Source organism: Dermacentor silvarum, chromosome 6 (genome assembly GCF_013339745.2).
Source record: "Dermacentor silvarum isolate Dsil-2018 chromosome 6, BIME_Dsil_1.4, whole genome shotgun sequence".
NCBI classification, from domain to species: Eukaryota; Metazoa; Arthropoda; class Arachnida; order Ixodida; family Ixodidae; genus Dermacentor; species Dermacentor silvarum.
The window spans coordinates 128,016,563-128,043,371 of NC_051159.1; the positions used below are offsets into that span (position 1 = coordinate 128,016,563).

The window sequence follows — 26,809 nt, forward strand, 5'->3', positions numbered from 1 at the left end:
AGTGAATAGTCTTTCACTGAGGGGTGGGGGGGTTGGGGGTGGGAGGGAACGATGTCGAGACCCTTTGAATTAACACGCTGCTTTGTGTGTCAGCCATCTTCGAATGACCTTTTTTTTTTTTTGATGTTGGGGTTTCAGATGTGCATGGCTTTGACTTCTCATTGCTCGAGTACAAGTTTCCTGGCACCGGAGAAAAGTACGAGACTTGCCGCTTGTTTGACTTGAGGAAGTCCATGCAGCAGTCGGTGAGCGTGCCTCTCTACTGCATTCATCAGCAGCTCTCTTGCGAGTTGTCATTTCCCTATTTTGACAGGCAAGATTATTAATTTCTCAGTGACCACATATTTACAAAGGAGCACAAATGATGTAAATGAAGTTTGTTAATAAAGTTTAGTCTGAAAGCTTATTTAACAAGCTAATGCAATGTTCATTTCATCGCATTGTTTATTGCTGGTAAAAAAAAAAAAAAATGTGGTCTGATTCACTGAGTGTGCAAACTATACCCAGCAGGTATAATATCTTTTTTTTCCAATTGTTCTTTTCAATGTGCTAAGCCTCATAATATTTATATAGTGATGTCGACATGAACATGTAACTTTAACAAGTTGTCTAGTTGCATCATGGCCTTGTCGTACTGATCGAATGCCTGTTCTTGTCTCCCCATTTGTGCGTGAAAGTTGCAATTGCAGGCACAGCTCTGAAGGCACTGCTCTTCAATATTTGTAATGTCTTTTGGCTTCTGCTATGATTGTTAGAAGAGTCCGTCGAAATGAAGTAGAAAGATAATCTTGACAGCTGATTACGAAGGAATATACTCGACACATTCACTATCACTCTCCCTCCTCCTTCTTTTAGTCTAACCATGATGTGTCTCATCACTAACCAGTGGGTCACAAGCGACATATCTCGAACATGCAGTGATAAACTTGCCAGTCACATACTTTAGGCCTTTCCTACAGCCTTAACCCTTTGTGTGCAAACCTTATTTTTTTTTCCTTCGAAAACCTTCAATATTTCCGGATTTTTTTAATGACTGGTTAATATTGAATTGCCTTCATTATTTTACCATCAGTAATTCATTTATTTTCTGTTGCCTGTTACCGTAAACTAAAGACATTTTTTAAGCTGCAGATAGGCATGGAGTCTATATGCTGCTTGACATTTCTTAAAAGTTGCATCAAGCGTGCTTTTCTTGTCCTATATAGGATGCATTATTTCTGGCACTTCAAGAAAGAAAATTGCATAGGTGTCAGTGGCAAGGCGTTATCTTTGAGTAGCATCCATGAAAGAGAGACTCTTTCTCACAATCGTCCTCACAAAGTTGAAGCTCCGAGCACTACTCACTGAGCTTTCCATGTCCAATTGTTCACTTGAGCTGAAGAAACATACAAAAAGACCACGCTTCTGGCTCTGGAAAAGGTGACTGTCATTACGGCAGCCACTTAACTCCACGCTGCTATTTTTAAAACCAAGTGGAGCCAGAATTTGGTGGTATTTTCACAAAGTGCACCCACAAAAAAAAAAAACAAGTTTTTTGGCAAGTTGGCATCATCTAGTTGAGCAGCATTCACACTAAAATGGTAAAACAACTGCCACTCGTCTGGGGCAATCAGTACACAAAAGGAAATTCCTGGATGAGTGAGACTCATCATTGGCATACTCTACTGGAGGAAGCAGCTGGACGAGTAAGACTCGTCCTTAGCATAGAAAGCATTAGTGACACGGCTTCACTGCCATGACTCCCAAGGAGGTTATTTGAAACATACTAGCCTACTAAGCTATGTTATGCTGTCATTGCGTGAAGCTCAATTGGCCTGCACTACACCGTGCTATCACCCAACATATAGATGAAGATTTCCAGTGCTTTCCTTAGATCTTGAAAGCATATATTTCGATTTTGTGAGCAAATATGTATACTATGTTAGTTGCATCTCCCAAGTTGTGTGAGTTATGCTTTTCAGGTGTTTTGATAAGACAGCCTGGTTTTTGACACCTGGGCCACTTTTAATCAACTGCGCACTAAATTCATTTTACTTTCTGAGGCATTTTGGGCCATTGGTGATCTTCATGCTAGTTGTAATCAAATGCAACATGACTTTTTCACCTGCGGCAATTTATTACAAGGGTACTAGCTAGAACCTTCTTCGAGTGACGAGACCGCGCCTATCTGCCTGATATGTTCGTGTCTCCGGTAGCAGAGGCACTGCAATCGCTAACTATTAACGATGCACAGCGCATTGAGTGCTGGAGCACGCTGATGTTTGGCCAGACGCGTGCTCCAAACTGGCCATGGGAGAGCTACGGTTTGCTAGATGTGTTCAATAGCTAGCGACGACAGCGACACCGCTACGAGCAGCACTTCGCTCAGCACGTGTGGTAAGCTGAGGTATGCGTCGGTTGGCGCACTGCCCATATATTCTAGTTCACTGTAACTAGCTTATTGTTTCTGTGCTACAGGAAAGGTCTCTATTTTTATTACATTATAGCAGGAACACCTGTCGTGGCTCGCTGTTGACTCACTGATGGTCAATGACCCAATGAACATGTTCATGACAGTAATGGTTTTTCTTTTTGCCCATCTTCTCAGCGGTTAGGTTGGACATGATCAGAGAGCGCTGCACCAAAGGAGCAGTGAATAAATTCTTGTCAATTGGTTTTTCTTTTTAGGCTAGTGTCTTCTATGACTGTTATTTCAAGATCAGAGGAGATTATGACAACAAGTACTTTTTCGTCACATCGCGGGGATTACCTACAAATCGTGTGGCAAGGTTTTTTGTCACTCTGTCGACATCACCTCTAAACTCTGGTGAGCATTTTGCGAAAGCACCTTTTCAGATGTTTACAGCAGTGCCCAGAGATAGTAAATTCAGAGGGAAATTTATGATTGGTTGACGCATTGGTAGTCGAATGCATGCATAAAAACATTGTAAACAATTTCTAATAAAATTCACTGTTCTGAATATTTATGCAGATAACTTACTTGCTATATTATTGTGTAATTTGCTACACGTTCATGACCATGAGATAGTGGGACCACACTTGGTCAATGCAATCAAAATTCTGCAGCACACATTTTTTTAAACACACTGCCTTGAGATGTTGACATCAGCGCTGTAATTGCATCTACATCTTCTGGTATTTTGGCATACCTGTATTCTAGCGTATTTGGGCTATGCTAAAATTATCTGATAATTAAAGGTAGCTAGATTACTAGATGTGCAGTGGAATCTCGTTGATACGATTCTGCATAATACGTTTTTCGGGATAATATGCTTTTTTTTTTCTTATATACCATTTCTTCTTATATACGACTAAGTTCGGATAATGCGATTTTCAGATGATAGGTTTTATTTTCCGGTTCCCCTGAAGATCATATCAACAAGATTCCACTGTATATCAGTGGGCTTGAGTGTGAGTGCTCAATACACTCGTTCGAAGACTATATATTTGTGTCTCTTCCATTAAGATTGCAGCGCTCGTATTCATATTGGGTCAAAGCAGGGAACACGATGGCATGTGTTTCAGTTCGGTTCTTTCTTTTAGCTCTAAGAGCCTAGCTTCGAGTAAGAAATCTGCTGAGAGCGTAAGAGCTTAGTCTTGCTAGTAGCCTGCTTGCAATGTTTGTTTTTTTTTTTCTCCACATGATCTGTCGCCAGCTGACAGGTGAAATTGTGAGATGAATTTTGTAATATGTACCACGTGTAGAGCTGTGATGTTCCTTAGCCTGCCTTCCTTTTTCTATCCTTTACCATTTTCTCTGTATGCTGTCTGTCCCTTACTACCCCTCTCATCTATCTTTCTTTTGTTTCTTTGTTTGTTTCTTTCTTTGTTTCTTTCTTCGACTTCCTGCATCCCTGAAACCTCTCTAGAAGGTGCTGTTGGCCTGGACTCTTCATTGTGAGTGTTTGTCTTCTGTCCTTCGCTTTGCGTTGTCTTCTTCTTCATCCTACTTATGCTTAAAGCTTAACCCTATGACAGCACTGCATGAATATTACATGGTGTGTGGTTTTCAAGATGAAAACACACGAAAGGGCTGTAAATTCTGCTTATGGAGTGTAAAAGTTAACCAAAATTTAAGCTAAATAATTCAGTCCTTGGATTTTACATGCCAACACCACCATCTGATTAAGAGGCATGCCGTTGTGGGGCACTCCAGATTAATTTTGGCCATAAAGGGTTCTTTAATGTCCACCTAAGTCTAAGTACACAAGTGTTTTTGCATTTCTCCACTATCGAAATGTGGCCGCCGCGACCAGGATATAGTAACATGCATCCATGAGCTCAGCAGCAAAAAGTTAAGAACGCATATTGCGGGACAGATTAAGATGTATCTGTGGGAATCGTGAAGGAAGTCCCACAGACTTATGAGGCACAGGTAGGTATTGCTTGTACAGAATGTGCAGAAAAACTGGGCTTGCAACTATGCAGTTCTCAGCGCAAAACATTGGCTGGTTAAAATTTTCAAGACATGAATATTGGAAGTCCACTTGTAGTGTTTTTGGCCTCCTGCTACTGCACTTCCAAATACAGGACACATCATTGTGGCTGCTCTGCAATTTAGTACATTAAGAAACCAACTTTGTTGTCCATTCAGTCTAAAGAGTGCTGTGATATGAAAAAAAAAAAAAAATTATATCCGGCAGTTTCCTAAGGACGGTTGCATCTGAAGCAACACAAAAAAAATACCACTCTTCTCAACATTTCTTGCCCACCTTTGTCTCTGCTTCCACGCTAATAATAGCCGATTAAGAAGCACATGCCATTAAGGCGACTTGTTCTATAGAAAGCTTGATATTTGCTGTGTTAAATACTCCACTAAATACTTTTTAAGTTGCCTTGAAACACTTTTAGAACATAGTAAGAAAATGTTGCCGATCTATTATCGGGGTTCCTGAGAACATAATTAATTAAATATAAATTATGGGGTTTTACGTGCCAAAACCACGATCTGATTATGAGGCACGTTGTAGTGGGAGACTCTGGAATAATTTGGACCACCTCGGTTTCTTTAACGTGTACCTAAATCTAAGTACACGGATGTTTTCGCATTTCGCCCCCATCGAAATGTGGCCACCGCGCCCGGGATTTCCTGTGAACATGTTAGCCAAATATTATTGCACTGCATGCACCAGGGAACTTACAATCTCATGTCAGAGGCAGTGTAAAATCTCTTGCTCTTGCTTCCGCAATTTTGGCATGCAGCGTCATCACAAGCTCCTGGACCCACAACAGCTATTGGCTAATTTTGTGATTGCGAGAACATTGTCAATAGAACAATTATTGCTCATTTGAGTTAAATAAATAAAAAATATATGTGTCTGCAATCTCAAAAAGACAGAAAAACCATTTCATCTTTGCACTGTCAGTCTGCGCACGACAATTGTGCGTTATCCGTTCGCTGCATGTGGCCTCCGAGATGAAAAGTGTAGCATAGATACCGTGGCCACAGCGGGGAGCCACCACAAGCCATCTCGCTAGGCCAGAGAGGCATTGCTGGCCATGCAACGTTGCAGGGTGCCAGTGCGGAAATTTAAAGTAGCATCGCCACCATTCTGCTTTTACAGCTTAGGAAGCTTCCAAATAAGGGTTAATACTAAACCTTATTTTGGTATTGCAAAAGTTTGCCAATATGGTTTAACTTAATACTGTGTTTCTTTAGTAATGCAGTGGAAATGAAGCGCAGCGTTTTTGTTGTCATTTTTGTTCCTTTTGTGTCCTTGTTTTCTAAAACTTTTGCCTTTTTAAACCTTCAAGGAGGTGACGAGGCTTCTTTCTTTCTTTTTTGTTGCACACTATTTATACTGGTGCAAATCAGAAATATGTGATGGTCCCTGATTAGCTATCTGGTGAATTAAACTATAATTAGCCTTCTAATTATTAACATAGTGAAGATGTGGCAATTGCGTAATTGAAACTAATCAATGCTCAAGGCATGTCCGCTGAGCTGACATGCCGAGACTCTACAAACTTGCTACAAAATATGTTAGCAGTTCATTTATATCTTCCCAGAAAGCCTCTCTTATACACTTCAGGAAAAAGCAGTGTACAACGCCAGTGTGTTTCGTGTAATCAACAGTGGTCGAACAAGGTGCATCTGAGGCTGGAGACAAATTTCAACAAGGGGACTTGTGTTGATGAAGGCAAGTCCCATTGTTGAAGCGTCGGCTGCAGCCTCGGATATCTCTTGTTCGATCGCTTGATTACATCATATCTAGATCTTCCTTTGAACCTCTGTCATGTATTTCATGGTTACCTTGGAAAACAAATATCTCATCCCTAAAATCTTGGGATTTTAGCGCTTACATGGCACTAACTGGCTTAAATTCGGCAATTGCAACATTAGGCCCAAAAGTAATTAATGGAAAATGTGATTAGTCAATTGGAGGGAATAAGTAGTTATTCAGTGTTTACTGCACAATATCTGATTTTTTCCTGCCACTTAAAAATCCCTATTTGCTGTCGCTAATCTTGATTCTCTCTCTCTCTCTATGTCTCTTTTTCTTTGCAGTATTCTAGGTGATTCACAATAATATTGAGCATTTTATTGTTGTGAATATTGAGTGCCGTTTTAGCTTAAGTCATGCAAGGAACTATGGTAACACTGACTATTAGACCGAAGTTGATAATTAGTAACTGATCAACTCTGGATTGCATTCTTTTAAAACATAAACAAACCTTGGTTTATCAGAGTGATTGCTGCCTTTTATACATCGCTCCTTCGCAGAAAATTTGAAAACTGCACTTCTGCTCATTGACAACTTTGTGAGTACTAGCAAAAGCTGGAGCTTGTCTGCAACAGCTTCAGGTGATTATCAAAGCGTGCAGTTAATGCACCTTATCATTTTGATTAAGAAAACAACTGATGCTAAGAATTTGATAAGAGAGAGTTTAATAGGTAGCTCAGTCGCACATATGCAGCAATGATTTATCCCAGGTGTTGATTGTCACTTGACTTCTGTATGGTAGGAGGAGAGACTGTATGCAATTGGGAAAGCACAGTAATGGTCCTGGAACCAGCATTGCTGAAGAAGTCTGTGATCGCTCAGTTTGGCCTCGCTGATGTCAAGTACAACATTACCAGGTAAGGATGTTTTTTTTAACAGCGATGCTTGTTCAGGCTTCACTGAATTTCACTAAGATATTGATGTGCAAGCAGGGAACATGCTGTCAGCATGATTTGAAATGCAAATAGGTCAATAAACATCAGTATAATTGGGAACATGAGTGTGCATTCAGATATTTTCCATTGTTCACAATGTCAACATGACTTGCTGCTATTAATCTGCAACTCGAAGTGCAGGAACACAAAATGAGAAAATAGGTCCTGTGGCAATCCACAACTTAGCCACCTCGTTTATTTCCACAGGAGTTGTATGGTTATTCATGTTCCAGTGCTCTGACATGTCAATTAGTTTGCCCTTGCCCTGCTATCTCCAAACTTATTGTAAGTTCATTTGGCATTAATCTAGTTGTCATAATTTCTTGTTGTCACTGTGAAGACTGTGAATCTTTGTAGTGCACTATGAATCAAATATGTTTGTGGTGGCCATTTTGATAGCCTGTTGGTTTTGAAGATTCGACATAATTTTATATGTATGTATAATTGCTGGAGTGCTGGTGCACAAGTTCGCTTTCCTCTGTTCCTGGCACTAAACAGATACAACATCAGCCTCTGGAGTCGGGATTCTACGATTGGCGATGCTGTGGCTCAGGAGCAGGTTATTGAGGTCAAGTCTGGCTCCATGGGAATGGGCACTGTGTCCTTTACTGGAGTGGCCGCAGGCACATACTACCTGCGCATGCATCCCCAGCACACTCAGTGGGTTGAGCATTCGTGCATTTTCACCATGACAGACATTTTTACAGTCCCAGAAGGTTTGTATTTCACCACATCTCATGTCTTTGATGCTTTGTGCCTAAAACGTTTTGCATTTACCATGTTTTTTAGACTTATCGTGTTCTTACTGTGGTCAGTGTATTTACTGCAGTCCTTGAAGGCTGCATACAATAGAAGCACGTATTCGAGAACGCCCTCTAAGGGATTAACCTGCAGGCTTCCAGTGTGGGATTGTACATAGTGTATATAGACCAGATTTTTTATAGCCTTGTAACTTGAGTGTCAGCAGCGCTGCTACTCTTGACACCAGGTGCTGCCTTCTGGGGAGGGCTGCGGGGACTGCCGGAGACGGGAGAAAATGGCTGCACTTACGGTGCTTGTTCGCACATTGTTTTGTTTTTAGATGTGTTCTTACTGCATCTGCTGAGCGAGATGTACAAAGGTTATTTGTCCGGACAGCAGTGTGCTGTCGTTGTGGTTGCATTCACAACCAGCAAAAGATGAAGTTACTCATGCAAGAGCCCTGCGATCGACGTCCACGGAGACAATAATTTTTGTGCTTGTGTGGAGTGTATCCGCTGCACAAGTTTCTTGTGGCACCTGAGAAACAACATAGGATGATAGTTTTAAATAGAAAACACTTTGTTCCCAGCAAGCTTGCTCGGATGTGTATTCGTTTTGTTGTTGAAAAGGATGCAATAGTGCGCGTCTTGCCTTCCCATGCTGTGCAGGCCTGCGATAAAAGAATAACAGTGCCGTTTATGACCTTATGGCATCTTTATTTTGGGTCTGCTCAGTTCTCTTTCTCGCCGGAAGACCCACAGAAGTCAACCCGTACCCAAAGCTGTGTTTTGGATACGAAAGAAAAACAGGGAGAAAGCGTTCAGTTGCACGCGTCGAATTCCTAATTTGCGCAGCGATTGTTCCGTTACGGCAAATAAACAAGACTGCATGGAACTTGACAGTTTTCGTGTCCTTTTTCTTCATGGTCTTGAATGAGCCACATTCGAGTACTCGTGGCTTTGAAAAGAGAAAGCAGCATATGACCATATGAGAAAACAGCATATGGCCATGGTGGCCTCATTTCGAAGGAGGGGAAATGCAGAAACGCTCTTGTAACCGTGCATTGGGCTCATAAAATCCCAGAATTTAGTTTAATTTGATTGCACTGTCCCACTAATTGGTTATGTTGCTCATTGTGTTCTTTGTTAGTGTGAAATGCTGCTCATACTTGATTCATGTCAGTCCTATGTAAACGCATATGAGCTAGAGCTTTCCCTGCCACTGCGTTGAGCATGGAAAACGGAAAATAACTTTATTGTACTCAAATGGAACGCCGTATGCTATGAGCGTACGACGGACGATCAAGATGACAAAGCAGAGTAAAAGTGCAGCACAGTGTGTGGCAGTAGCGTGTTGCACAAATATGATACTTGTCTTTGAAAAAACAAACTATAGCGTACTTGATGTCATCTAGTATCTTTCGCACAGTGCCTCAAGCCCCCTAAAATATGTGTATAGTTACGCAGATCTCTCAGAAAGAAGCTTGGCCTACTGCACGACATCGCAACTGTAGTGAAGCAGACAATGCTGCAACTCCGTTCGAGCTAACAGTGCCGCAGGGTGCTCTTCCTAAATTATCTCTGTGGTGTATTTCTGTGATCTGAAATGTGATCACGAAAACACACCTACTGGCATTCAGAGATGACAAGGCGCCTGCAGCGCTTTTAGAGCCAGCCATCGCAGTCGACTGACAATCACAAATGCACTGTGGCCTATGCGGTTCCCGCAGTCCCTCACCATCATCATCATCATAACAAAAACATGGCGGCCGCCTACAGGCGCTGAAAATACTGGTCTATATAGGGTTGATTTATTCTTATAGTCTGTTGTTATTGTGTGTTGTTAAGTTTCTTGTATTTGTGTGTTTTCTTGTGCGTAACCAACATGCCCAGTTAAGGTCTTCAAAATACAAACCAAAAGAAATTCGGCTATATCGCCTGCAATTGAAGGCCACAGTGTTCACACCACTATTCAAGCAACCCGGCACGACTATTGGCAAAAAGCGAACTTTCGCAAACAAGATGTGTTCACTCACCACTGCTTTCAACACTATTCGCTATTGAAGCTCAATGTGTTTTCATGGCAATACAGAGCAGCACCACTGTGAAGCCGTGCCTGAAGGTAAAATTTGATTTATGTTGAGCAGATGTGACACTCGTGCCTTGAAGCTACTAACAACACGATCCCATTGCATCAGGTTGAATGTTTATTGTTAAGCCTGTCGTAGCTCCTTGAACTGTTGTGGTATGCACCAGTTTATTCGGAGTGCTCAAAGCTTTGATATTGTAGACGAATTGGGAAGAGACGATAAACTAGGAGAAATAGGGAGCATGAAAATGGCGAAGGGAGGACAGACGCAGGTACATAAAACTGGTACAATTAAAGCATACATGGTTTTCTACACTGTAGTGTGTCCGCTACTACGTAAATATGGACCGAATGTAAGTGTCACTATTTCATCCAATAGGCACTGATGTTTACATTCTTTTTTTATTTTGTTCTAGATAATAGATTGAAGCTTGCGCTTTCCATTTCTCTGAGCTGTGTACTGGGCCTTCTTGTTGCCTTAGTAGTGGCATCACTCATCTACTTCTACATTAAAAGTGAGTCATTGTGAATTCTTGGTCCTTGTAGTGTTTTCTGTTTTATTATTATTATTTTTATTTGCTCATGTCATGTTTAAACAGGCGGGCTTGTACCTGACTCACACAGTTCATCTTAAAAGTTTTCAACTCGTTATTCTGCCGACACAATATCAGTGTACTGTTGCATACATGCTTCTTCAACAGTTGTCGGTCAGTAGAGTTTAAAGTTGACTGAGGAGTGCAGAGCTCTTTTTTTTTTGAAAGTCTTTTAAGTTGTAGGAATGTCTGCAGTATGTTTGCAAAAAGTGCAAAGAAAACAAAATAAATAAACTGTTATGAAATATTTACTGTCTGAACATCAATTGTTCTGAATCAAGAGAGACTGGCTGCTTGTAGTGACTAAAAAAAATTCAGTGGGGATTTAGTGGTAAATGCGAGAGAAATGCGTTAGGGCATTATGTCGCACCTGTTTGAGGTCCTGGATTCATGATTTAAGCCGTGTTCACCACATTGCAATGTATTGTTCAGGAGCTCACTCGACACGCGCCCTGTCTCTCCGAGGCGCAAAGTGCAACTGACGTGGTCCTGGACAAACTGCCGTCAGCTGCAATATATATATATATATATATATATATATATTATTATTATTATTACCTCAAAGGCCCCGGTGTGAGGTATTACATGAGGGATGGGTGATCGCTTCAGTAAAATGTGGACTCAATGGCAGCCTTGAAATGATGTGGATTGGAGTGGTGCACGACGTCAGCGGAAAGGTCATTCCAATCCCGGGCAGTCTTCACAAAGAACGAATATAGGTGCGCAGTGGTCCGGGCTGGCGGAGGGTACACAGATTTTTCGTGATGTAATCGGTAAGATTGACGGTGCACTGGAATGATGGCTGAAGTACTAGGAGGAGAATGATAAAATTTGTGATAAAGACACAGTCTAAAAACATGACGCCTTATATTTAGATTGGAAATTCCTGCTTTTAATTTTAGTTGAGAGACACTAGTGTGGTATGAATAATCAGAATAAATAAAACAGGCTGCACGATTTTGAACTGCTTTCTAGAGTGTTAGAAAGGAAGGTTTGGTGTGGGTCCCAGACAGAGCAGGCATATTCTAGCTTAGGTCTGATAAAAGTTATATAAGTTAGTATTTTTAAGGATGGGGGTACAAAGCGCAAGTTGCGGCGGAAGTAACCAAGTGCGTGATTGGCATCGTTAGTGACGTTCGCAATATGAGAGAACCAAGAAAGGTTATTTGAAAGTGTAAGACCAAGGTACTTGCATGACTCCACAGATGATATTTCCGAGTTGCAGAGAACGTACTTGGGGGGGTATGGTGAAGTTTCCGTCGAATATATATATATATATTGCACAGTTGCACCTTGCGCAATTGTTAGTGCAAGGACGCGTAATGCAGTGGTTGTGGGTTTGGCTCCTATGATCAGCAAGTTATCTTTTCGTCCACTTTCAGTTCTCTTTATTATTTTCTACATTTCAATATCAGCCACAGTTAATTTCCCCAATGCTTTCCTTGGCTTCATTGCCTGTTGGCTTTATATGGTCATGATTAACAAATTCGAGCCTGTCGGTTTCCCTTCTTCTCTCGTTATATATATATATATAATACCTCAATTATGTGACCTATCTCTACCTCTGTCATGTGACCGGCTTCCCACACTTCACACAGATACACTTTTTTCTACTTTGACAATACTAATGCTAACGCATTAAATAGGACGAAACACCTTCTAAAAATTGTTAAAGCACTTAATGCAAATCTAGTCTCAGTCTATGAAAAAAGTGGCCCAGAGCAGCGAAAAGAACTCTAAAAGCAAAACAATTATATAAGCATTCAAAGCGTTCTTCACAAGCAATAAATCTGTTTTTTTTTTTTAAATATTATTTTGAAGGCTGGTTTCTTTTTGGTGATGCGCACATTTCAGTAGCCATTATCTTTCCAGTGTTATGGTGGCACAGCACTTTGGGGCTGAATGCAGTTTAGGAACTGCAAAGAACATCAGATTGAAAGCCATTGAAATTGGTCACATGACACATGACGTTTTGCGGTGGCAGAGTAAATGATATTGCAAATCTCAAGTTCATAATTTTGCTGCTGTTGTGGGGTCTCACACGTGCTCTTGGGACAAATCTTGGGATGGGCACGCGACAAATCGAGCAAGTCCGACTCACTGCGACCGGATAGCAAGCGAATATGTTCACCCCATGACACCAACGCCTATTTGTTCGCGTGTACGGTCACACGAACGGTGGCGCGTTTGAACAATGATTGTGTTCATCCCTTCCGGTGTCCTTCTTCCAAACCTGACAAGACGGTCTCGCGAAGCGAGTCGGCGCACACGCGAAGCGTCCGTGCTGCTCGCCAACCCCACGCCAAACAGGAGCAGCCTTTTCCCTTTTGCACCCAAGTAACCCTGCCCCATAGGGGTTAGGCATGTGTGATAACTGGCCAAGTTCGAATTATCTGGTTGAAGCCTAATTTTAGGATCAAAGTAACGAAGCTATGGGCCCTCAGAAATGCATGGGTGCCGGCTGAGACCTTTGGTCGGGATGGAATTAACTGAAAAATCAGATTGACTGAAGTCGAAGTAACGGAAGCTGTGGGCTCACTCTACATCTCCGTGCGTGGTGTGGGTAAATCGTCCAGAAAGGGGACTTCACGACACGACAGCGTGGACGATGGACCCACTGCATGTTCAAGCTCTGGGCCATAAGGCCTGGCCGGTTCTTGCCATATCTATGGAGTTCTCTTTCTCTCAGGAACACGAGATAACCAGGACAGTGAATGCATTTATTGCCTAGAACACTACGCTGTAAAATACAACATTGCACTTAAATGCATGGAGCACACATAGCGTCCGCTGCCCCCGATGGCACAGGAAGGCAGGTGCAGCGCCGCATTGAACAATGGTTTGTACACACGGGCTGAGATGTGTTTGCAGACTCTACATAATGCTTTCTGCCACCGACTCTGGTCAGCGACGATTCGGACATGAATGTAACACACTGAGCACCTGCAACTACCGCAAGGGCGGAATGCAGAGCCTCTCAGCAAGCTACACTGATGCAAGCCGGCAAAGCACGTGAATGTCCCAAGGCCACAGCATATAGGACACAAAGAAATAGTCGCTCACATACCTTGCTGTTTACCTCTCATGACTGGCGCTTGTCCTTTCTGCTGCTCGACTCCCCGTGTGATGCGACCACCCCCCGGTCAGGGCATCCCTACGTCACCCCCACGACCCAGTCGAAGGGTTGCGTAGCATGATGCCTCGGGGCGTGGCCGTGGCGCTCGGGAAAAGGGCAAGGGCCCGAGGGACAGGCATTCGGGGGTTTTCTCGCACTTGTGAATGAGTGCCTCCGGCTCCTGGAGCCGGAGGCACAGCAGCGACTGCGCCCGGCAAACCAAAGGAACTCCCACAAAGTCTACTGTATAGGGATTCAAGTGTGTATAATTAACCATTCATAAGCATTTAAAAGGTGATGGTAACTGTGTCATGCAGCAATATCGAGCTTTTTCGTTGCCATGATAACATGTTAGTTGCGTTCAAGGACACCATCATTGACTCCAGACAAAGGACATGAGCTGTTCACTGCCATTCAACATGTTGAAGCTTGGAACTTACCAAGGATTTTCTGCCTTTGTGAAATTTGACAGAGCGAGCTGTGCCAGCACGAAGATCAGCCACGGTGTTCCTGCTCTACTCGTACGACTCGGCGATACACTTCGAGGCAGTGCAAGCCCTGTACCAGTTCCTGTCGAAAGTTCCTGGCCTGCGCGTGGTGTTCGATGTGACTGATGCCAATGACATGGGAGCCCCGCATCAGTGGCTGCCTACGTGGCTGCATCGTGCTGATCACATCCTCCTTGTCATATCAGGAGGTGTCTATGAAAAGGTGCGTGCGGAGAAACATTATCTGGTAGTGTGTGCCAGCTTGCAGTTTGTGCATTTTAAAGTGGCACTAAGGAGAAAAATTATTCGAGCTGTATTAGTAAATTGTCTTTTTATAATACCGAAAAAGCCACTCACCGTGAGAAGAGGTGTAGTAAGCCAGAAAAGACGTAAAAATGGGATAAGTGGCAGCACTGCCTTGAAGTTCCTGCACTGGCTCGTCGTCGCATCGTGGATGTTGATGGCAGCTGCTTGGGCCTAATTTTTTATCAGTAAAGGTCGAAGGCACCGCATTTTAAAGAACCAAAAGCTGAAATTAGCAAGTTCACCTGTGAACGCTGAGCTCCAGGCCTAGGTTGTGAGGGTATTGTCGCATGGTAGTGACGAGAAAGTAGCAAACACTATTATGCTGCGAGTTGAAAACATCACTTATTATTGTGTGAACTTGTGCCCAGAAAAACAAGCAACACTCAAGGCACAACAATAGCAGCGAGTACAGTCATCGGTCGTTGATAACTGAAATTATGGTCATGTCTGTCCGCTATTTATACAAGTGTCACCATGCATTCCAGAGTGACTGTAAGTGCTTTGAATTGGAAGTTGTGCAACGCTATTCACATTGTGTGCACAATCTGATGAGCAAAGATTCTTTTGCTATAGAATCGGTGACAACACTCGGGAAATTTTGGATCCAGTAGGCACATCTTGCATTGAGTGATAACCTGATAAGAGTAATAATCGGGTGAAAAATGGTTGTTGAAAAAAACAGAGCAATGCATGGGTGAGAATATTTAGATGCACAGAGAGGCATGGCCCACAATCTTTTGTCCCCGAAAGTGCCTCAGCTAATCCTTCATCACTGAGCGCCATACAGGTACAGCAAGCAAAAAGCAATTATTTTCCTTACTTGTTGGATTCCACATAGAATTTGCTGGCAACTGTTACCCAAGGGAAGCAATGAATTTTATTGATTGGTTGATTGATAGAGCCAGGAGCAAAAAGTGGAGGAGCAACACATTATCATCACCCTCTGCAATCTCACTACCAGTGAGCATATCGCTGCTGCCCTGCAGCAGACTTGCTCCAGGTGGGGGTGCCACTGGCCTTTAGTTTTTGTAACATGCTGCACTTCAAAAACCTCTTCAGATGTGTGGAGGTGTTTTCAGTTGTTCCTTGTACAATCTCCTGAGCTGATACTTGTTATGCAGGCACACAGAATCCGAAAACAGTGTAGTGAAACCTTATCAGGGACTTTTAGTTGTAGTGCGCATAGCCTGTTCCAGGGGCTTCTTAGCTGAAATTAAGAAGTCAAATTCCATGTGTTTCTATGCATTGCCAGTGAATTGAGCAGGGCATAATGTACCTGTCTGTTTGCATCTGCAATTTTTTTGTTACAGGTTGAGAAGCATATGAGGCCGGCACACGAGCATCACCCATGGGGTGATCTTGTCACGCCTGCTATCTATGACATTGTGCGACTCCCTGACCTCCAACAAAAGCTGGTCAAGGTAAAAACCTCCCATCACTGTCACTGGCCATACTGCTGAATGCTTTTCTTTGCAGCTTTTCTAACAAAGAAACCTGAGACCAAGCTGAAGACCGTGCGATGAGCGATAGAATAAACAGTAGCGGGCATAAAATTAAAGGAGCACTGCAACACATTTTAAAAAAGGTAAAAAAAAATGTGTAATCTCTGGACACGGCTGCCATCAACGTGCGATCGAAATATTATTTTAGTGCACGCAGCAAGGACCCTGCAACCTCGCATAATAAATTATTCTCTCCTGTGGCTTTCAAGGCCCCATCTCTTTTGCTGCAATCAATGACATCATAGCCAGCACGACAGCTTGTAGATGCCAGCCATTGGGCCATTGCTTACGACTATGAGTTACTCAAGTAAGAGCTTGCACATGCACGCGAGGAGAAAGAGGGAAAAGTGTAATGGATCGTAGAGAATTCCACTGGCATGCGTTAAGTCGCGCACATGCTACTCTGCATAGGGGAGGGGGTTGAGGGATTGAAATGCCCTAAGAGAAAGAGAGGGCGGAAGAAAAGAAAAAGGCGCAATGACAGACCACAGAAACTGCCTCATGTGCTGCCTTATGTAACTTTCACGTACGACATTACCATTCAAGAAAGTACAGGCTTCATCCCTTTCCGCTTACTCCATGACAATGCTCGACGCCATGCTGCTTCCCGACCTATCCGGAATGATCCATATCAATGCTGCAGTTTTCATCCAGCGTGCCAACAAGGCCCGTCAACTTGCACGATACCGTCTTCATTGTCGCCAAACGTCTGATGCCCACTGCTACAATCTTCATCACCGAGAGGTTACTTACAATCCTGGCGACGAGGTGTGGATGTGGACACCTATCTAATAGCATGGTCATTCGGAAAAGCTATTATGTCGGTACTTCAGTCCTTACAAGGTTTTGCGTCGACTCGGCGACCTTACCTACGAGTTTATTCCAGAAGGTGCATTAAGACGTTCCCATCATCGGCTGCAACCTGAAGTCGTTCACGGCGCCAGACAGCGATTGTGCATGTGTTTCTTTCTCGTTTCTTTCTCTGGTGTACATGTGACCTATTGCACTTGTTTCATTTACTTAGTCACTACTTTCTTCTGTTTCGTTTACTTAAAAACGTTAAAAAGTGTGAACGGGACATGGACGAAAAAGGCACGCATACACACACAGGCGCTACTTTCAACAATTTATTCTTGCCATCCTGTTGCTACTTTATACACAACTGGCATCAATGTAATCTGACCAAATCAGTGCACAGAACTGGAAAATATACACGAAGGCTTCACAAATATCAGCTCTGAGGAATCCGTGTTGGCATACCCAGAAAATCAAGTTCCTTTGCTGTTAGCAGTGGCGCACCGACGGGGGGGGGGGGGATTCGGGGGTTGTAACCCCCCCCCCCCCCTGAGGCCGACTTAACCCCCCTTTTGTTTAACCCCTTTTCTTTCCTTGCGCATTTGAGTACTGCAACTAAGATGTAAGACGCGCAATCGTCTGCACACTCGCAAAAAGCGCATTTTTTGACAATTTCCCGTGAAGAAATCGAAATTAGAGCTGTTTAGATGGTATTGGCAAACTGTCAACCCCCCCCCCCCGGCAGAGATCCTGGGTGCGCTACTGGCTGTTAGCACGATAGATGGCATGCTTACACCCATTTCACCCCACATATCGATCTCTTCTGCTTTGATAATCTCTTTGTGAGCGAATTTTTGCTTCAGCCTGTTCGCAATTTCTTGCTATTCACACTTTTTAACGTTCTTATGGATTACCAATGTGCCCAAACTGCCACTCTTGTTTTACTTCTTAGCATCGAGATGATGCTTCTGTGAGCCTCTACGCTAGAAAGGCGCGCATGGAGAGAAGAGGAGGACACTTTTGAGCTGGTATTTGTAAAAAAAGTTGGTTCCGTGCGGTTTTCGTGTACTTCACCCGTGACAATATTAATTGAAAGGCATTTTACTCATTCCAGTGTGTTCTCAGGTTTGATGAAAATGTGTTGCAGGGCCTCCTTAAGAGACAGAAATAAGGCAATATGAATTAGTGAACCTGGTTAGCTAATATACTAGCAAAGGGTAATAGGGAGAAGTTGGGCAGGTCATCAGTATGTAAAATGAATCACCGGTTATCTATTAGAATAACAAAGTGGGCGCCGAGGGAAGGAAAACAAAGTCAAGAATGGCAACAGGTTAGATGGTGTGATGAGGTTAATAAATTTGCAGGCACAGGAAGGGGGTCTTCCAATGCAGGACAAGGGTAGCGGAAGATCGCACTGAACTTCCTTCATTCTGTAGTGGACATTAAATAGGCTGAAAATGATAACCCTCACTGCAGGTATTGATGAGCGGTACCCCCGAGACCAACGTGCCAACATCCTTGTTCACCCGAGGGGTGACCTTCAAGCTTCCAAAGCACACAAGCCGAATGCTGCACCATCTGTTTGGTGAGCACCAGTGCCGCTCAACCCTGCAGTGCATGGCTCGGCACCCGCTGTGGCCCGACGCCGATTGTGAGCGGGCTTTCCGTAAGAAGCTGGAGGGGCTTGAACTGCTCAAGAGCATCTGAGTGTGGCACTGGCCCTACGTATACTTGGCAAGCAAGCAGAAACATTGCAGCGAGATTGCGAGATGGCCAAGTTTGTTGAACTTATTCTTTGCCATGGTGGTGTGTCCAAGCGAGATCAAGCTCATAGAGAGCCCTTTGTCTTCTTTTGAAGGCAACGCATTTAGACTTCTGATTGTAGTCCAAGCATTCTGACTACTGATGCAGTTAAATTCTGGGGGCCGGGACATGATCAAGCTATCAGAACCCTTCTGCCTCTACTTCTTTTGGGGGTTAAGGCAACACCTTTGGACTCCAAAGTGTACTGTAATACATTCTGACTGCGGATGTGGTCTAATTTCGTGCAGACATGTGAACCAACTACCGAACGTTGACTGTCACGTTGTTGTCTATGACACAGATGCATGCCTTATTCGTGGGCTTTTCTAGAGTCTGTTTATATTCGTTTATTCTTTCTCCTCTCCAGCACTTACTGTACTGCAACCCCCTGCCTTTTTTTTTTTTTGATAATTTTTAATCTTTCCTATTCACTCATTCAGGCAGGCTTAGTGCCCCTTTGGCAATTGTCTGCCAGCTCTTGTCCTTTCTCCTCTCCATGATCATTTAAATGTGCAATCGTAATAATAACAATATTTGTTAAAGGACACTTTTTCTGCTTAACAAAATTAAGCACAAAGGCTTAAACACAAAATGTGGGCCTATGCAACTTTCAGTACTTGCGCATAATAGACAGTGAACAGCTACCGGCATCATTTAGCTTCGTTCAACTCGTTACTAGTTTACAGTTGCCTCATGCACTTGTGTGCGGTATGGCAAAGACTATGTGTACTGCACTTCTTTTTTTTTTTTTTTCCACCTCCATTAAAGAAGGCAAGGCACCTTTAGTGAATCAGAGAAGGGGGTCTCGTATGAGTTGCGAGGCCCTTGCGAGTCTTGAGGTGAGGTGTGATGGTTGAGGCATGGACAAAACAAAGTAAGCAGTTTTGCCCGCAGGGTAAAGCATCGAAAGCAATGGCAAGCTTTAGCATTGCATTAAGCTTCTCGGGCGCCGTTCTAAGAATATGCAAAGGCGACGTGCTGGCGTGACACAGCACGCAAGGCAACTTCTGCTTCACATCAAAAACAAGGCCCTGGTAGCCACGTCTTGCAATGCTGACGAGATGAGGAATGCTGCCACTGGCCTTTGCAGGCGTCGCATTAATGGTGTACGAGATGAGACAGAAGTAAAGCAGTGAGCATTTGTAGCTTGAATTGTCCGCTCAGACCACTGTACGCACCACAGTGTGATGTGCACACAGCTGCAGGGCAGGAATATTCTGATATAACGGTGCACATTGTCTTAGGGCATTGAAGAAACTGCCGAGGCATGCATCTTGACTTGTACCATAGATCAGTGCCTTGTAAACATTTTCTACTTTACATGATGTGTATAATACTGCGTTATGACATGCAAGTTTCTTGGGCATTGCAATCATTGAGGCATCTCATCCTGTGCGGTGGCTCATCGCCTTCTGAATGCATATTTTTTTAACATTATTCTTACTTTTCCTATACCATAAAGTTGTCTACTTAGCAAGATGCAGTGTGCATGGGAAGTTTTTGATTACTTACTGTAACAACCTATATATGTTTTGTGTTGCAATATTGGTACATAGGTTAAGTAAAAGCTAAGGACCCATCTGTGTAAACTGAAGTTGTAATGATTGTAAAATTATCAGTTGCTGGGGAAGCTAATGGATTTCTTTCGTCACTGCACAGCCAACCGCAAAAGTTTCTGGAGCATGGAATTAATGAGAACGCTAAATTTCCTTGTGACTTCTCCACGCAGCTGGGAGTATAGATAAGAAATACGGTAGCCATACAGAAAAGTAGGCAGTGACCTTTTCGATTCCAGGGCAGGCACGTTGGCTGCGGCTAGATTTAATTTTTGTTGGATTTCGCTGTTGTTGTTTCACGACAAACTTGGGCTGTCCAGAGAGCCCAAGATGCGGCGGTTAGGCTCGGCCTACCCATCCCCACGTGGGAGCGGCCCGCAGCTCTGCCCTAGAGCAGGGCTTCTCAGGACCTAGTGAATAAAGTTCTTTGTCTGTCTGTCTGTCTGGATTTCGTGCTTTGAAAGCTATTACTGCTAGGCGTACTTCACAGTACAGCACTGTTTAGGTAATAAATATACAGTGTTCCTTTTTTTTTTCCTTCTTTGGCATTGTATATTTGACATATTGTATCTTTCATTGTATCTTCGTTCCTGTTGCAAATGAATTCATGCTGCACTTTACATAGTGATAAGAAATCTCCTGGCAGTTTTGCATATTGCAAGGTTGAATGACTGCGTGTGTTACTTGTTGTTGACTGCTGTTATGAACCAGACTGAATGTTGTGTAAATTATTACACCATTTTTGCATGACTTTTTCAGCTAAACTTATGGCTTGTTAACACTCAAATTTCGTACAGAGACAGCATTTCAAGGCCAATGCAGTATAATAATAGCAGTACCTCGTTTGGGTGCATTAGTTGCCCGTTTTGTCCAGAATTAATCAGAAGTATGCAGTTGCATGCGATGACATTAGATGCAGAAAAATGTTGACTTTGCAAGAACTAAACAGTAGCACTGTTTCTCACTGTAACATCAAAACATGGTGCACTCTGGGTTCTGCCCTAACGATGGTGTGACACAACTGTTACCACGTAGCAATGTCACAATCCTTTTTGTCCGCCATCACTTCAAACAGTGTATTTCTGATTTATTCTATGAAAGACTGGCCAATAATGGACCTGAGCATGGTATGAAAACTACCTGAGCATTGCAGAGTTCCAGTTCTGTGGAAAATTTGGGCTGAACAAGCCAGCGGTTTAGCAAAGGGAACCACAGATATGTTACAGTCACGCTTACACTACATTTCGTGTATGTGTATTTAATTTCGAGGTTTTCCCCTTCACCCAGTGTCAGGAACCCCAGTCCCACTAGTGTACTACGAGCAGATGATTGTGCATTGAGTTCTTTGCATGCATTCTGTATACTGCCACGCTTCAGGTGAATCGACAAGCCCGGTGAACATTTGTACATTGAATGCCTTATTTTTCTATGCTCAATGTCTCACAACATCTTCAGTCATTTCATGCCTCTGATGTGACTCTGCAATGACTGTATAAGACAGCAGTGACACCATAGTATGAAAGTAAGAGGTATCTAGTAGCAAGAAGCAGCAGGGCCTAACTACAGTACAGACCACTTATAACGTAACCGCTTATAGTGCAGGACCGGATATAGTGCTGTCTTTTCAGACTCCCGTTAATTTTCCCATAGCACTCCTTGTATACACGTATCGCTTATAGTGCAGTTGCGGGAAACGAAATACAGGTTACAGTGCGGCTGCCTGGGAGTACGGAAGTCAGCGGAGACGGCGAACGCTCCCCTCAAACGGGCGCCCCAAGGAGTGCTCGAGGAAGAAAGAGAGACGAAGTGGAGGAGAAGGGCACGTGGTGTGAACGAACAGCCAGTGAGGCTGAAACCAGAATCTTGAGTGCGAGTCGTGAAATATCACAGTGCGCATAGCGAGCGAGGGCCACGAAACTGCTAACACCGGCCAACGCTCGCTTCACGATAACTGCAGTAAACGAAACTTCAAGGAGCGGGCGGCGCCGGCACGGCACGGCGAAGGGCGCACGCGGAGACCGTGGATTGTGAGGGAGGAGGGCGGCGGGGAAGCGGATTTCGCCTCGGCAACTCCGCCGCTTCGGTGGCTCCCCTCGCCCTCCCTCGTAGCTCCCTCACTTGCACCGTGCACGCCCGCCGCCGTGCAGGTGGTGGTGGTGAAAAACATTTATTTGCTGTATTTACAAGTGAGAGATAGGGACGGCCTTCAGGGCCGACCCTTTACAAACTGTAGGAGGAGTCTCTAGTCCGGGACCCCTGTTGCTTCTGCAGCGGCGCGTGCCCAGGCCACGAGGGCTCTCTGGCCCCCCAAGGTCGAGCAGCCGAGGAGGGCAGCCTCCCAGCTCTCTCGGGTAGGGGGGGAAGGGGAGGGGATTGGCGGGACCGCCGGGTTTGAGGTACATGCCCACACCATGTGCAAAGGATCCGCGAACGGATGATCACAGTGCAGGCATTCCCCGGAGAAGGCAGGATTGAAATGCTTAAGTATCGCCGGGCACTAGAAAGTAGAGGAAGCATAAAGGAGAAAGAAGGGTTCACTGCCATTTTCTACACATGGCTACGGTAGCGTGGCTGAGACGTCGGCACGTACACGCATTTTCCGGCGCAACGCAGAATTGGCAAACTTGCCATTTGAGAGAGGGTGAAATTTCCGCCGCGTTCTTTTTCCTTTCTTTTTTTTTTTTTTTGTTTTGTTTTGTTCGCGCGCGAGATTGAGGGGTCTCTCTTAAACTTTTACTCTATGTCGGTGCCGGAGCAATGCCGGTCGGAGGCGCCGCCACGTGAATTATTTCGAATTAACAAGATTCCATTGTAAATTGAATGCAAACGTTCTAACCGCATTCCTCGACTGTCGCACACGCGTGGCGGCTCGGTGCACATGTTTTGCATAACTGCGGGCCTTGAAAATTGTTGCTTTGGTTATAGTGTGGTACCAGCTTATAACGCGGATATTCCCAACTCCGGCGGCTTACGTTATAAGCGATCTACACTGTAGTATCCCACTTGCTCGAAATAAAATTGCTGTAGTTGCCATCTTTTACATCTTGTTGCCTTCCATCTTGTGCTCTAGTCTACTGTTGTTAATTTTTAAACCAATGTTCCCACTCCACTCGGAGCAGGGGAGTGAGGGTATTGAAATAAATAAATAATAAATAAATCTTATTATTATTGGTACCAGAGTGCTCTAAAACAAGGAAGATGGAAACACCATTTGTGTTGAAAAACTATAATTACTGTGTTCCAACTGCCTTGCATCTGTTTAGTTTTCATCACTGTTACCACTACATACTTCATTATCATTATTCACGTTGTAAATAATAAGTATTTTCCAAAAAAAATTGTTCAAATGTTCGTGCCTTATGAATTTCGCTCGCTTGTACATGTAGGCAATGCAGTATTTTTGTAATTATTGTCTGTTATGTTTTCAATAAAGTTGGCTGTTTAGTTGTCATTATGAATTAATGATTTTTTTTGTGATAGGCTTTGCAATTTTGTTGCATAACAATTGTATTATTCTTGCACACATGTGCTCGCCTTGGAGGTGTGTGCAGACTGCTTTCCAGTCAGTGTCAGGCTAGTTGGTTGATCAGATAATCTTACAAACAGTTGATTAAAGTTTTTCAAGTTAATTTTCTCCTTTTACGAGGTGATTGGGTTAAAGTATCAAGAGTAGTTTGAGCTCACAATTTGTTCCTTAACTTCTACTGCAGCTTGTCTGAATATAATCTTCAAGTTTCAGTAAGCACTGTCTACAGCAGCAGGATATCAAGTATATTTTGCTTTGTTCCCTTGTAATACACCCAGAGACTGCAATCTGCAAACCTCAACTTGCGTAAGCTGTAGCCCTTGAAAACTGCAGGCTAGAAGCACTTTTACTTGCAATAGTGAGTTATATATTTAGCACTGATTTGCAAAGCCTCGTCTGAAGCCTGATGTTAATTATGTGTGCCTCTGAGATATCTAGTCATGCAAAAATTTTATTTGCGATAGCAAGTTATGCTTAGTGTTTATACTGTTTTGTGTCATTAATGAAGCGTTTTGTGTCATGTATGTCTAGTCGCACAAGAAAAAAAATATTAAGAGGTGGGAAAAAATGCAAAGGTGTGCATGCAAATCCTCAAGGCAGCAGCTATCATTAGGTGAGTGCATGCTAGAGATGGTGCCAGAACGCCACACTGCAGCAGCAGATGCTGCGGTGTATAGAGCATAGAGCAAATTTCCCAATGTACAGTCATAGACAATTGAAATATGAACAAGCTAGGGGCTAGCTAGAGTGCGTTCTTTTGTTTTTGCTTTGTTTTTATTTTGGCAATATGCGTAATACATGATACGATTTCTACGCCTATTGTGGGGCTTATACCATCTTTGGCAACCGTATAAGTAGCAGTGTAAAATTGCGCTCTCGAGTTAGTACTTGCAAAAGATGTTCTACTTTTTAATTTCTTTTGATTTCATTTGTCCATGACTGTACACCTGGAGTGGCGATTGATGAAAAAATGTACGTACATCAGTGGTGCCATATACAAGGGAGACCTAAACTTGCCATGGCAAGTCCTTTCACTTGCAATTTTCTACAGAAAGCCTTTACTTTTTATAAGAACCATGTTCTTCACAATATTGATTTCGTGGCTATATGACTGTCTAATGTGAAATTTCCAGTGCTGTCCTTTCTTTTATGGCATGTGTGTAAGTTAACGACCAATTAAATAAACTGATTGAAGGCCAGCAGACATTGAATTTAAACATTTTTGTTGATGGTCAGCACTGCATGAGACTGCTGAAAAGGACGCCTGCTCTGATATGCTAAAGTGTTCCAACAGAATCGCCAGACGCTGCACAGTGGGGTGAGATATGCACATGCCAGGGCAACTGTGCTTGCACATTGATTTTGCTTGGACGTTGATCACTGCAATGGCTTGGATTACTGGACCTAAAAGTCACTAGATAAAACTTCTAACTGTATTTGGACATTTTTGGGGCATTGACCTCATTCACCTTCATTGCAATCTCACTATTTGCAGACATGTGACTTCCACCATCTAGAGATCAGCTGTAGCTTACCTGCAAAGCTAAGTAGCCAGATTATGCATGTAAAGCTAAAACAGATCACAGCGCTGTTTAATAAACAAATCACAGAGTAAGAAAACATAATTGCAAACCTAAACACACCTGAAACAAAATTCAGACAAAGTTCCATCTGGCCAAGGTCAATACTGAATGTGAGAAAGTGCATCGCACCAATTGCATAAAATCACTAGTAGTACTTGTCTGAAGAAAGGCAGTTTTTCAGACCAGGCCCTTGAGCTCAGTGTAAATCTGCCCCTTAGCAAGTGTGAATTTTCTGCCTTTATCCTCTTCTGGTTGGCATATGTGTTTTAGTTTTGGCCTTCAATATTTTCCTTAGTTTGTTATGAAGTGTTTTCAGAACTTCATTTGGCATGCACTTGAGACAAACAAAAGCAAATACAACCCACCCCCCAAAAAAATCATGTAAACTCTTACTTTGCCTTCATCATCGCCATCATCAGCCTATATTTATGTCCACTGCAGGACGAAGGCCTCTCCCTACGATCTCCAATTACCCCTCTCTTGCGCCTGCTGATTCCAACATGCGCCTGCAAATTTCCTAAATTCATCACCCCACCTAACTTTCTGCCATCCTCAACTGCGCTTCGCTTCTCTTGGTATCCATTCAGTAACGCTAATGGTCCACCAGTTGTCCATCCTACGCATTACATGGCCTGCTCAGCTCCATTTTTTTCCTCTTAATGTTAACTAGAGTATTGGCTATCCCCGTTTGCTCTCCAATCCATGCCACTCTCTTCCAGTCTCTTAACGTTAGGCCTGACATTTTTCGTTCCATTGCTCTTTGTGCAGTCCTTAACTTGTTCTCGAGATTCTTTGTTAACCTCCAAGTGTCTGCCCCATATGTTAGCACTTCTAGCACTTTGCCTTACTTGGACCCAAAGTGTTGGTTGTTGCATCCAAGCCATCATGTTACACTTAAAAATATTTAAAAGTGCTGGACTGCTGGAAGTTGGCTGGCACTTGCTCTTGTAAACAGTTCTGCCGTAAGAATACTTGAGTACAGGTATTGGGGGGACTGTGCAACCACCTCTAAATAAGGTCAACGCTCATGCGTGTGTGTTTGGATGCATGATCACACTGTTGTCTTTCCTCTATTGCAGTTATTGGCAGCAGCAGCATATTCATGTTCACTGCAGCACAAAGGCGTCTCACGATAATCTCCAGTTACCTGATTTGTGTCAGCAGACTCGACCCAATCACTGCAGATTTTCTTACCTCACCGCACCATTGAATTATTTTCTTTCCTCAACTGCACTTTCTATATCTTGACACCCCCTCTGTCATTGTAATAGACCACCAATATCCGTTTTATGCATTACTTGACGTACCTAACTAGTCTTCTTCCTCGTAACATCAACTAGTATACAGCTACCTGCATACAGTGCAATCTCGTTGATACAATCTTCACGGCAACCGGAAAATAAAATGTATCATCCAAAAATACATTGCTCCTATGGACATTGGCTGGAAAAAAACAACAAAAAAACATATCTCGAAAAGTGTATTATGCAGAATCATATCAACAAGATTACACTGTATTTGCTAATTCATACTACTGTCTCTCCGGCCTGCAAA

At 43.3% G+C, this 26,809-nt stretch overlaps 1 protein-coding gene across 1 annotated transcript in view; it reads left to right on the top strand.

Annotated features, from left to right (window-relative positions):
• The window catches only part of LOC119455957 (uncharacterized), a 38,245-nt gene extending 13,349 nt beyond the window's left edge, over positions 1-24,896 (top strand). The window contains exons 4-11 of the mRNA XM_037717510.2: positions 139-245; positions 2,668-2,806; positions 6,967-7,081; positions 7,658-7,875; positions 10,405-10,503; positions 14,169-14,407; positions 15,801-15,911; positions 18,264-24,896. Coding sequence (XP_037573438.1) covers positions 139-245; positions 2,668-2,806; positions 6,967-7,081; positions 7,658-7,875; positions 10,405-10,503; positions 14,169-14,407; positions 15,801-15,911; positions 18,264-18,494 — 1,259 coding nt within the window. The 3' untranslated portion in view covers positions 18,495-24,896. The remainder of the gene's footprint in view (positions 1-138; positions 246-2,667; positions 2,807-6,966; positions 7,082-7,657; positions 7,876-10,404; positions 10,504-14,168; positions 14,408-15,800; positions 15,912-18,263) is intronic.
• The last annotated feature ends 1,913 nt before the right edge of the window (positions 24,897-26,809 follow it).